Genomic DNA, 13668 nt, shown 5'->3' with positions numbered 1-13668 from the left:
TAGGTATCGTTGAAGTTATATTGTTGAAGTTTTCTGAAGTTACCTCAGAAAAGTAATCACATTTTGAAAACCATAGGTATCCTGCATCGAAATTGTTAATGTTGACTTAAAGCAATCTTTTATGGTTTGTAAAGGAAGTCTGAATGTGTGGGGAGCGGGTGTGGCGGCAGTCCCAAAGGCGCCAGAGACTGCAGCTAAGTCATATGACTTGCACCTGACTTCCTCATATAAGACACAAACATCTTGAGTGCTGAGCAGGTGTACCAGGATTCAGGTGAATCCAATTTGGTGGAGATTTGCCCCTGCTGCCCTGATTAGCTGAAGCTGCGTGCCTGGTGAGGTGGCGTGGCCTGCTGTGCGTGGATGGGAACTGAGAGTATATAAGAGTGAGAGGCCCGGGTTAGAGGGAGGATTATTATTCGAGAGAGGATTGTTATTATTGGGAGATATAAACGAGGGAGAGATACAAACAGGGGAGATATAAACAAGGGAGAGATATAAAAACGGGAGATATAGAGAAAGAAGAAACAGGACTGAATAAACGTGTGCAGAAGGATCCTGTAGCAGCGTCGTTCTTGCTGGCGAGTTGGGGGCGCGCAAGAAGTGGTGCCGAAACCCGGGACAAGAAACATCTTCAGGCACAAGCGAAGACCCCCTGCTACAGGGAGGATTCAGAACTGCATCACGGGGAAGGAGTGGTTAATAAAGTGTTCCCGTAAAACAGACTGTTGAGAAGGATCCGGCGTGGATTCAGAACTCTTCAGCTGGGGAACGGTACTGATGAAGAGAAAGAAGAAAGATGAAGACTGAATAAGCTGCTGTTAGAAGGACTGGTGGTCGCGTCGTTCTTGCTGGTCGAGAGCGGGCGTGACAATTGGTGGCCTGTACGGGGAACCGACTCCCCCACCGAGTTCAGAACTTTCAGCAGTCAGTGGTTGCTGGCAGGGTAAGTTCACGGTGAGTGAAACTTGCGACCCCAGGAGTTTGGGAAGGACCTCGGATAAAATAGAGGTGAGCATAAAGTTGCCAGGAAGTAGGCACAAAGTAACCCAGGAGTTTGGGAAGGACCTCGGATAAAATAGAGGGGAATATAAAGTTGCCAGGAAGCAGGCACAAGGTAACGAAAGGTTCCTGGCTTTGGGACAAGTTAAGGTTCCTGGTTTGGGGACAAGTTAAGGAACTATGATAACCTCAGTGTAGTGATCAATAGATCCTCGCTGTGTAGTTATGCTTTTTTCTCCCATTGACCCTTTGTGGGTAGGTCTGATAGTTTTGGTCTTGTTTGTTCTGATATATGGACTCTGTTACTGTTTGAATCGAGAGGCAGTCAAGACAGGTCAGAAAATCCTTACAGAGCAACAAGAAAGTATGTCGGAAGAGGAAAAGGGCTTAAAAAGAAAAAGGAAAAAGAAAGGAGACACAGTGTTATCAGGTGGACAGAAAGGACAGGACAACAGAGCTGAGGCGGAGGAGGAAGGTGAATTAGCTTCTGCTCCCCCTCCCTATGCCTCCTCGGCAGCCATCTATGGGCAGACCTTCTGTCCGGAGGTCTGGAAAGAGGATAGATTCTCCTTGCTGGGATGTCCTATTTTCACTGATCAAGCTGAATTTGCATGGGATAGAGATATGTTGCTTGATCAAGGTCGATTTGCACAACAACAGACAGGATATCCAGTGCAGGTGTTTAAGCAGGTGAATCAGATTGCCATAAGGGCACGGAAATCATTGCCCAACAGAGGGGAAGCTAGTGAAAACTTGACTTTCATATTGACTTCCCAGATGAACACACAGGTGATTGAGGTTATGGTCTCATCACCACGAGGTATTGTGTCCATCTCCACTGGGGATCGACCGGATCAGGTGTTGACGTGGGCGAGAGGGTCTGTTTGTGTGTTTCCACAGGACCAGACGGAACCTCTTTGGGTGCCGGAGAGATTGGTGAGACGCTGCAAGAATGAGGCTCCTGATCCAGTTGCCCCTGTGGATGTGGTGGATGGTCCCACAAGCACAAAGGATGGAGCCGAGATGAGAGATCCTTTCGGTGTTCCAGAAGCCGATACCAGCTCGACATGACATTCAAATTTTTCCATGCTTTTTGATCCCTGAATTCCCCTTAAAGAGATAGCCTCGCTGGCCATCTATCCCTTGCTTCAGGGAAGATGAGCGGGGATGAGAGCCCTGGGATGTATGCTTGTTATAGTGTGTGTGTTTTTTGTGTTTGGCACATGTGTTAGGTGCAGAGTGTGCGGCCCGCACTTTCGCCATGGTAGCGTAGGCTTTTGCTGCAGTGGAGGCGGGACAATCTCCTCAGATTCGGTTTGCTGCTCTAAAAGAAATTATGCTGCGTTATGCCGTGGGGTGCGAGGCTAAGCACTGCACAGAGGATAGCTTGCTGTTGGCATCCTGTGGAAGGCATGTCTGATTGCATGAAGGTTCAGTGTCCTAGTTCCCTTCCCCCAGGAAAAACGACACGGGAGCTGGCCAAGACCTCTCTGGGTGATGAGCCTAAGGGATGGTTTTGTGTAGGGCCCCTATGCTTGCACACTGGGGATCAGACCTCTACCTTCACCCATGAGGCTTGCTTGCAGCAATTAAGATCTGGCCATAAGTTAATTAACATCCTGGCCTTTTGATGCACCTGCCGCAAGCAAAACACAATCTCCCCAGGAGTGGCTTGGCATGATTGAGAGGTAGTCAGTGATAAGACTCCCTGGGCATGTCACCAACCTAAGACAGGGATCAAACCAATGCTGTTTGTCTCCCAAGGACGGGTAAGGGACATGGCTGCTGGTGGCTATCTACAGACATTCTCTCTGCCAAAAAAGAAAAAAGGGGGAATTGTGGGGAGCGGGTGTGGCGGCAGTCCCAAAGGCGCCAGAGACTGCAGCTAAGTCATATGACTTGCACCTGACTTCCTCATATAAGACACAAACATCTTGAGTGCTGAGCAGGTGTACCAGGATTCAGGTGAATCCAATTTGGTGGAGATTTGCCCCTGCTGCCCTGATTAGCTGAAGCTGCGTGCCTGGTGAGGTGGCGTGGCCTGCTGTGCGTGGATGGGAACTGAGAGTATATAAGAGTGAGAGGCCCGGGTTAGAGGGAGGATTATTATTCGAGAGAGGATTGTTATTATTGGGAGATATAAACGAGGGAGAGATACAAACAGGGGAGATATAAACAAGGGAGAGATATAAAAACGGGAGATATAGAGAAAGAAGAAACAGGACTGAATAAACGTGTGCAGAAGGATCCTGTAGCAGCGTCGTTCTTGCTGGCGAGTTGGGGGCGCGCAAGAAGTGGTGCCGAAACCCGGGACAAGAAACATCTTCAGGCACAAGCGAAGACCCCCTGCTACAGGGAGGATTCAGAACTGCATCACGGGGAAGGAGTGGTTAATAAAGTGTTCCCGTAAAACAGACTGTTGAGAAGGATCCGGCGTGGATTCAGAACTCTTCAGCTGGGGAACGGTACTGATGAAGAGAAAGAAGAAAGATGAAGACTGAATAAGCTGCTGTTAGAAGGACTGGTGGTCGTGTCGTTCTTGCTGGTCGAGAGCAGACGCGACATGAATGCAGTACCTTCTGAATGAATCGGCTATGAGAGTTTCCTCTAAGTATTCTTTTCAAAACTGGCAATGGACTTCTTGGGCAGGGTTGTTTAATTGTTGTAAATTAGAAGGTCCGTGGTCCGTTATTTCACTTTTAATTCATCCCACCAGATTACTATCAGCATTGACTTTATAGGCAGGGATCCTGGTGGGTTTTTAGATAAAAAATTTGAATTAGGTAGTTCATTCTGACAATAGTCAATAGGTGTTGTATGTGAGTGTGTATGCATGTGTGCACGCATACATATGAACATAGCATATATCTACAGGGATCCTGCTCCTGGTGATTGCTCTAGAGATAATGTATTGATTCTAAGTCATTGAACTGAGAAACATGTTTTAGAAAATACTCAACCAAAAGATCCAGAATCTAGATCACAACATATTTGGGTATAATCCCTTATATGATTATTGTCACCCTTTCAGATTATAGACACACTTTCGGATTTAAACACTACAGTGCTTTACCATTTTCTAATTGCCACTAAATACTTAGCCATGTTCAGAGTTGTTTTTCTGTTTATAAAACATAGACTTTAGGTATTGAACCCCAACTTGGGCCTCCTCTAGACATTGACTGCTGGTTTGGAGAGAAATAGCTTGGAGTAAAAGCAGAGTTGGTTGTAGAACGGTGACACTGACTTGGAGAGGTTCCCTTCCAAATGTTACCAAAGAGCAAAGGGATAAGTCCACGCAACTTGAGTTTTCATCTTTGTCATGTGTTGTCCTACTTGGAGGAAAGATCTAAAAGCCACCATTTAGTTACCTAACTTGTTGACTTAGTTAAGTTGACTTAATTCCCATGTGTTGAGCTTATGAACAATTTAGCAGTCACTTACAACCCATCTTCAGGAATAGAATTCCGGAATCAAGAGAAGTCTCAAGAGTTTTAACAGATTTGTATTATTATTATTATTATTATTATTATTATTATTATTATTATTATTGCCAGATTCTTTTAAAGAAGGAATTAGAGCTGTGCCTTAGGGTTTCCATTCATATAAAGAGACCCCATGATCAAAGCAGCTCTTAGTAAGGGTAACATTTCGGTAGGCCTAGCTTACAGGTCCAGAGGACTATCAGGGAGGGCAGCATGGCAGTGTGCAAGCAGGCAGGTACTAGGGATGGAGCTGATTATTGCACATCTTGACAGGAAGCCCACTCCTACAGTGACACACTTCCTCCACCAAGGCCACACCTCCTCATAGTCCCACTCCCTGGGCCAAGCCTATTCAAACCACCACCTGTGTCAAGAAAAAATTCCCTAAAACCATTAAATTAATGCAAAGGTTAAAATATTTATAAATAGCTTTACTTTAGATCATCTTTCTACTTAGAATAATTTTTTTCCACACCCAACATTTTCAGATTTCTTTTAACTGATTCACATTTTTGTTTTTTTCCTGACATATTTCTTTCCCTTCCTTTTAGAAACTTGTAAAATGCTTTCAAGATTCAACTAACATTTTAGATAATTTTTGATAATTCAGAACTGTTTCTTTCCCTTAATGCCTGAAATATAAAACTAGCTACTTTCTTTCTGAATTCTTAAATTAAGTTATGAGTAATTCTTTGATCCTTTTTTCCCTTTAACAGTCTAACTTTCCATGTTAATTATTGATTCTGTAGACTGTTTCTTCAATAGAATTTATTGTTTTTCTGAAGGTATTGGTAATGCCGAGGTTTCCCCTTAATCTTACTGAGTTATTTATAGTTTAGGTAGGTTTTAACAATTTACAGTCTCAATTTGCTTGCTTTTGAAGATTCCTGTCACTTTCCTTTCCTTTCCTTTAAGTGCTTCTTTCTGTATATTTCCTTTCCGGCTTTGCAGTTTTCTAGTTATTTTTGTAGCTGAATGTTAAGTAAAACTCTGACTATTAAAGCATATCTTCCTATCCCATCTTTCCCGCTGCCTATCTTAAGTTCATCGATCCTTCATGCTTCTTTCATGTGAGTAGACGTGAGTCCTTTTCCATTGTCCATGTCTCAGTCCTCAGGAGATTCTGCTCTGTCCAGAGATGAGCTTATTTGATGTGCCGTTTTATCACTTGATGATATTAAAACTCATTTTCAGTTATTCTCCTACAACTAGTTGTGTTTTAGAAGCAAGCAAATTGAGACTGTAAACTGTTAAAACCTATCTCGACTTATAACTCAGTGAGGTTAAGGAGAAGCCTTAGACGTATCAATACCTTCTGAGAAACAAATTGTATTGGAGAAACTTAGTCTATATAATCAATAATTAACAGGAAAAACTAAGAAGGTTAAAGGGAAAAAAATCAAACAATTTCTGTTACACTAAACCAGGTGGACCACCAGCATGTGATGACATCTGCATTGTATCCTCTTTCTCAAATTGCTGTTTTTATTCCTTGTGTTAGCATATGGTTTTTCTATTTCTTTTGCTTGCTAGATAACTCTGGTGCCACTATCCCTTTTAATTTCATAAAGAGCCGGGTCTTTTATACTTTTTTGTTCTGCTTTTTAGAATATTGATAATAAGCATTTACATCTTGTGACTTTTTGGTGTCAAAAATATGCAAATAAAGCTGGTAGTGAGAACACAGACTATGCCCTTGTTCTCAACCGTGAGAAAGGGTTAAAAACAAGCGCAGTTCATGGTTTTAGAGTTCCGTGAGTCATACTGTGTTTCAATGCATTTGTTCCCAGCCTAAAGTCAAGTCTAGTCATCAAAACCTTAAAAGTAATGGGTAATTGGGATCAAGTCATGAGGGTGCTCAACCAAAGGACCGGCCAGCTCAAGCTGAAGTCAAAGTTGTCACTGTCCTTCCTCTGCTCCTGAGAGCTAAGAGTAAGGCACGAACCACCATGACCTGCTAAGAAATGACATTAATTTGAAATGTGACAACATAGCTGTAAAATACTGGGGGGTGTACTGGCAAATGCATTGTTTCTAAAGCACAGCACATAATAACATATCTTATATATTAAAATCTCCCCTTGGAAATTATTACATTACATAACCATATACCTACTAATAAATATAAAGGAAAACCTAAGTAACATTGGGAATTCCCAGTAATATATTATCATCCATTACCATGTAGTTAATTCATCGGATAACTTTATTTTCTAAAATAAAGTTTTTAATGTTTAAGAGTTAGTTAAATGCAAATATATTTCTCTCACATATGTTATACAGTATTTCAGAATAGTGTTTTGCTCCTAGTCCTTGTAAAGTCAATACATTAATGACCTTGCTGTTTTCTGAAAGCTTTTCTTTGAACTAACTAGTTGTGCTGCAAAATACTATGCAGGACAATGCTATGTGTTCATACAAATATTAAATACAAATAGTTGGATTTTATCACTTTTATTACAGCATGATGGCATTGATAGCTTATCACCCATATTTTAGTTGTTTTAAATCACTTGAAAATTATCAGTGTTCCACTTAAAAGTCAACCATGACACTTACATAGGAAACCAGGATAGTTCTTATGCACCAGCTCTAACCTGGAAGTGTGTGTGTGTGTGTGTGTGTGTGTGTGAGAGAGAGAGAGAGAGAGAGAGAGAGAGAGAGAGAGAGAGAGAGAGAGTGTGTGTGCGCGTGCACATGTGTAACATATTAACTGCTCCACAGCAGTTTTATAAAATATGTATACTCTGATTTTATGTAAATGGAAGTACTTCTCGGATCTCTTTATGACTACGTACATTGTGTCCCCTTTCCCCCCTCTCTCAGCAATCTTCCTGAGCTCCTTCCGGGTGCCATATGAGAAAATCAGGACGATGATATTGGAAGTGGATGAAACACAGTTGTCAGAGTCCATGATTCAGGTAAACAAGCAGTCACAGTTTAAATTCCAATATTTCATTGCAAACTTCTCATTAAGTAGTAATCTGTAACTGAAGCAAAATTCTTAGCCCAAGTCATTGAACTGGAAAATCATTGCTGCATAATTAGTTTGAGCATAACTTCTGCATTGCCAGGAGATAAAACTTTGCCTCTTCTCTTAACTGCAAACAAAATATAATGCTATCAAAATGATTGCATTTCAATTATTTTAAATGACTCTTTCGAAGGCATATTGTTTCATTTTACATACATGTTTTTGTTTTGTTATAGTTAAGACTAGTGCTATGTTAATTTAAGTTTGTTTTATATCCTTTGTCAAATGTGTTTCCTTTAGCTTATAGCATGGAGCACTTATTTAGTGATTGTGAGGGAAGGCGCTTTGTTTCGTGTTGTTGTTCCCAGTACAACTCTTCCCGGCATCATTTTGCCTTGAGAGGACCTAGAGCTCTCTTGGAAGGTCCTCCCTCACATTCATTCTGAAGGCCAGAAGATTCTCAAAAATGGATCTTCTTTTGAATTATTTTATTTAATTATTTACATTTCAAATGTGTCCCTGCATCCTGCTCCCCCTCACAGAGTTCTTGGCCTCTGAGAGAGTGCTCCCTGAGCCTCTGGCGGCTCCTTGACCTTAGTGGGGTTTAGTGGATGACAGTGTTGAACCAAAATTAGTGAACTGTATTTAAGACGTCTAACATGGAAACCCTGTCAGATGTGAAGTTGAGCGATCTGAATACAGTATGTGATGAGAGAAATTCTTCAGTTTATCACTTTGTCCTGATAAGAACACACTTATAAATCTTAAAAAATAATAATAACAACAGTAATAATCACAGGGATAATATATTTGTGTGTAAAACATAAATATTAATAATTACTCTGAATAATCACAAACACCCAACAAGCCAAGTGTAGAGTCCTTTGTCTGTGATCTCTGCATTCTGGAGCCTGAGGCAGGAGAATGAAGATTTGAAGCCTTGCTGGACAACATAGGTGAATAGAGCATTAAATATTGTTTACTATTGTGAACACTGACTAAAGTTCATTAGAAGTTTTAATCCTTTAGTAACTGATGTCTCCTGCAGTCCTGTTGCCTCTCCTGCTTCCTGTCTGTCACAGGGTAGAATGCTTTTTCATTTCTGCCCGGTCTGCCAGGCTCAGATACTTCCCCCAGCAGCACTGATTTCCCCCAGGCAAACATTCACTTCGCCCCTTAGAATTGGGAACAAAACTCCCATGGAAGGAGTTACAGAGACAACGTTTGGAGCTGAGACAAAAGGATGGACCATCCAGAGACTGCCTCACCTGGGGGTCCATCCCGTAATCAGCTACCAAACGCGGATATCTGCTTTCTTAAAAACATTTTACATAATACACATTTGTATTTCTTGTAATGATTTTGTTAAATATTTACAGATTAGCTTTTAACTTGATTACGTAGTTTCTGGTCTAGAGAAGGGAAAGTGGTCATTTGTATGATGTAATTAATGTCCACTGCAGGTTCAGGTTCATTTACTTTGTCAGTGTACCCGTTTCCATTGTCTGTGATAGCATCTTCCCTCAAGTTCAGCAGCTTACAGTAAGAAATGTATTAACTTGCATTGATGTCACTTAGAAAGTTGAGCGTGGTTCTCCCTCCTTGACCTGAAGTGATGGTTTTTTGGCAGGTCTCCGTTTCTTTCTGTAGCAATTCTGTGACAATCAGCATCATCAGCCTGCCTTCCTCTCATACCTTAGGTCCTCTCTTGAACAGGTGTCAGTGGACCATCTCTCTTTTGCATATATATCATATACTGAGGTACCCCAGGATGTTCACCCCAGTTAAGGCCGTCTGATGGTAGTTTGAGTTCCTTTAGTGAGTGAAACAGATATTTCCATAGATTCTAGATGAGTAAACAAGCAGACCTTGAATCTGGGTGGTCTTGTTCTTAATAACAGCTTAGTAAATGTAAAGGAATGCCTGAGTTGAAAACTTGAAAAAATTGCATATATATTAGGCTTTCATGTATTCATTAGAAAACAAGATTTTCATATTATTTGAAATCTCACATTTAGTTTAAAAAGTTCCCTTATTTTATCATGAGTATAGAAGCAAGACATGGCTTCCTAATAATTAACACTTTTGTAATTTTTCACTCTCACACTGCTTTGTAAAGTGTTCATATGCTCTTTGTCAGCAGTGTGTGCATTTTTAAACCACTGTTGCACGCCCTTCGTGTATTTACACTGCTTACACTTGATTGTGTCTGCCATGTGAAAGGCTTATGTGTGTCAGAGACTTCACCTTTGTGGATTTTATGTCTTGCCAACAGTAATGACATTTGCGTGCATAATTACAATGCACAGTTTGGCTTTGTTGACATTGTTGAGAGCTAGAGATTGGAATGACAGAATATAATCTTTGCGTATTTGAGTCTAAAGCTCCTGAAGTGGCTTCTGAAGACACTGGCACAGACGAGAGGATGGCAGAGTAACAGTGCCTGTCCTTCCAGCAGTTTAATGTGAGATCTGGTGGTAAACGGCTGGGTTTCTACATTGTCCATCGGGAACTCAGTAAGGAATTGAAAGCAGAGGAAGATTAAGGCAGTACTCTTACAATCATTTTTCTTATTAAAACACTTCAATATTGAGGTCAAAATTTGTAAAATTCTGATGAAAGGATACAATCTAAGTATCTTTAAAAATATTTAAAAACAAGCATATTATGAAATGCGGAGAATCTGAGTGTCCCCTTTAATCAGGTATTTAACAATGTAAATGTCACTTGATCAGAAGGAGAAAGATGTAAAGGATAGCCAGGCTTTTGGTCTCAGGAGTTTCCTAGAAGAGAAATTTGTATTCCTGTGGCAAAACCATAAACCTTTAAAATTTACATTTGCCTTTCTAGGGCTAAAAGGGCCTACGTTTTTCTGAGGGTATTCTTAAATTGCCATACTTCTGTTGTTGTTTCTCTTTAGCTAGTCAACTAAGTGTTTATCTAGAACACATTGAGCCTATATGGCATGTTCTTTGATCTAACCACTTTTATTAACACCCTCTAGTACCAGTAACATTCAGGAGATTTTTGTTTCTGGGAAGAAACATGCATAGCATGCTGTATAGTCACTTGCTATTTGTGCTTGAATCTGAGTTTACATGGAGTCTAGTGACATAATTTGGAACTTTGGCCACCTACTGTCTTTTCTCCCTTAATGTTAGTATACTAGCCCCATATGCCATATATTTTGATACCAGGACTCAGTGTAAGTTTTGTCTGTGGGATTGCTGATTTGTTTACATTCCATCAGGAGCACCTAGCTCTTTGCTTGGCTGGTAGTGTGTGGATTGTACATGCTGTACATGGTTAAGCGCCTGCGCAGCTGAAGGGACCTACGGATTCTAGACCAGGGCACATGCAGGCACATCTGTTCTGTCTGCAGGCTTCCTCTTCCTCTGTCCATGGCCTGCCTTACTACACATCTCCTCCCCATCCGAAAACTTACTTAACCCTTCTGGTTAATCTTGTAAGCACTACATTAAAATTCCCTTCCTTCTTTCCTATTCTTTTCCTTGCCTTTGGTAGCAACTCATGAGTTCTTTGATCCCCCTGAGTAAAGTGCTGAAATGTTTGGCTTTGCCTGAGATTTCTGACATTCAATTCCCTAAAGCTGAAATGTAATGGATCGTATTTATCCAGGTGAGAAAGCTGTTCCTTTGGTATAGGTTGAGTTCTCCCTTCTAAATTATACGCCAATCAAATAAATATTCAGTAGTGCTTGATTTGAATATATAATAACTCTGGGATGGAGGAAAGTAAAATTGACTGTTTCCAAGCTGAGCGGCCTGTTGCTTAAGGCTTACGGTAAGGGATGCTATCTGGGGAAAAAATAAGGTTAAGTCCTTCACTGGTTTCCTTCCACAGTTTACTGATTAATTTTCTAAAACTTTGAGAGTGGCATATTGTGAAGGTTCCTGTTCTTGGTTTTAATTTTTAGAACTTAATAAAGCACCTTCCTGATGAGGAGCAGTTGAAGTCATTGTCCCAGTTTAGAAGTGACTATAACAGTTTGTGTGAGCCTGAGCAGTTCGCTGTTGTGGTGAGTACTTTCTTACTCCGTCTCTTCTGAGGCCGGTTTTATTGTGCAAAACAAGAGAGATCAACTAGAAAGTTTCAACAAAACTGTTGTTCATATGAGCATCAAGTGGCCATCTTCATTTTGTTTCAAACCCAGAGATATTTGTGACATTGCTTTGATTTAAAATAGTGTACTGAAAACTGGGAATTAGATGAAAGCCAAAGGGCTCTTGAAAACTATGTTTATCAGTTTTCCATATCCTATGAAATTGTACAGCAAGAAGCAGGCCTCTTCTGAATGGTATATGTGTGATATAATGTCAATCCAGGAGGCCTAGCGAGCTGCCAGAGTCCACTGATCATGTCAGTCACTCTCACTCAGCTCATGGTTTTGACCTTGGAATTAGAAATACTTTGTTTTTCTTGGCAATGAGAGAGAAAATGAATTCATTAGAACAAAATCTTCTCAAGGCATCTTCTTGCTAGTGATTGTGTTCCCTCCTGGTTTTGTAAGCTGGGGCCTAGAGCTGAATCCTGTTGATCTCCACGTTGGAACGTTAAGGGTCACGTCTTCATTCATCCTGGGCTTCTTTCTCCTAGCATGAATGATCCTTTATAGCTTCACTGTAATTGTTTGTAATTGTAATTGTAAATGCCATCCTTTTTTATTTTTATTTAGGGTTTCCTCAATAATTTTCTTTCCTGACCAACCTTTTACAAATTTTAGCACAATTTATGGATTAAATAGCATTATAATCAAATGAATTTTATATAACCTTAAATAAAAAAAATGAGGGAAATTTAGATTTTTGGAACACTTAAAAAAAATCATCCTTTTTGATTGAATCAGTGTAACATTTGGTCTGAGGCTAGCCATGTCCTGTTCCTGCTGCATGGAGAACTGAGTGCAAAAGAAATGAGCTTTGCAATCACTGAGTCATACAGTTCTTCTGGAGTACAGACACTGTGCATAATGATCTCTTAAAGAAGGAGTACTTTTTAAAATCAAGATTGTTTTTGCTTGAATCTGAGGTTATACTATTAGCCTTTGGACATAATGACATTATACTTGATACATTGTTGGCAATTCAAGTCCCCTAACTTTTATGCCTATCTGTACTCCATATTTGACATATTGTAGGCTCTTTCAGTTAAATTTGTTTTTGTGTTTTTTTCCAGTGACAGTTAGCTTCCCTACCCATAAAGCTCTGGGAATAGAATGTAGAGACATATTGTAGGCTCTTTCAGTTAAATTTGTTTTTTGTCTTTTTCCAGTGACAGTTAGCTTTCTTACCCATAAAGCTCTGGGAATAGAATGTAGAGATTAGGGAATGAAGCAGAGAATTCCTCATTCTTCTCGCCATGTGTTATTTATTTATTTATTTTTTAAAGTTTGGAATTTTAAACTTTAATAAGTTTTCATTTTTATAAACACATTCATAAAACAACTTACAGATAAAAATCACATAACACACACACAGCATAAGTAATCAGAGCTAAGCTCTATGCATCTCAGTGACCTTCTATACACTTAAGTTAGCAATTTAGAATGGATGCTTTGTACCTTTCCATTAGATTTTACACTTTTACATCTTCCCCATTTGCTGTGACAAAACCCTTGACAACAGCACATGTTCATTGTGAATCACAGATAGAAAATGTATCTGCCACTGTGGAGGGGACGCCAGGGCAGGGACGCATGAGGCAGCAAGAGCTAAGCTCTTACTCACTCTGTTCTCCAGAATGATGATACTGGGTTAGTGTGGGCTGAGAGGAGGTGGGAAAGGCATGCTTGTTTCTTCCTTTTGTTCACTTTAAGACCACACCCCATAGTCTAATGTGGCTGATACTTACATTGCATCCTCCATCAAGAAGCTAGCTAGCATAGAGAGGGGTGAATGACAGGGAGGAGGACTGGGGAAGGCATGTTTCTTTCTTTCTACTTTTCAGTGTAGGACCTGGCATCATAGGTTAATACTTCTCATCTTTAGTGGGTTTGTTACTGTATCAGATAAGCCAGGCTAGAAGCTGCCCCAATAGACAAATTTCTGTCCAGGTGATTCCAGACCAGCTGTGCTCAACCTAGTGATTGGGACCCACTTGGGGGTCAAACAGGCCTTTGTCAGCCAGAGGTCACCTACAAGCATCACAAAACAAAGATGTTTCCATTATGATTTTTAACAGTAGCAA

The 13668-nt window shown here is 40.5% G+C and overlaps 1 protein-coding gene across 3 annotated transcripts in view; it reads left to right on the top strand.

Moving 5' to 3' along the window:
• Positions 1-13668, top strand: part of Diaph3 (diaphanous related formin 3) — a 485891-nt gene that overhangs the window by 223811 nt on the left and 248412 nt on the right. For all 3 annotated transcript variants that reach the window (NM_019670.2, XM_011245123.2, XM_006519312.4), the window contains 2 exons: positions 7314-7408; positions 11399-11500. In NM_019670.2, the coding sequence (NP_062644.1) occupies positions 7314-7408; positions 11399-11500 (197 nt within the window). The remainder of the gene's footprint in view (positions 1-7313; positions 7409-11398; positions 11501-13668) is intronic.

This window comes from Mus musculus, chromosome 14 (genome assembly GCF_000001635.26).
Source record: "Mus musculus strain C57BL/6J chromosome 14, GRCm38.p6 C57BL/6J".
Lineage (NCBI taxonomy): Eukaryota > Metazoa > Chordata > Mammalia > Rodentia > Muridae > Mus > Mus musculus.
Note: the sequence above shows the minus strand (reverse complement) of the source record. Positions and strands in the feature narration are given on the sequence as shown.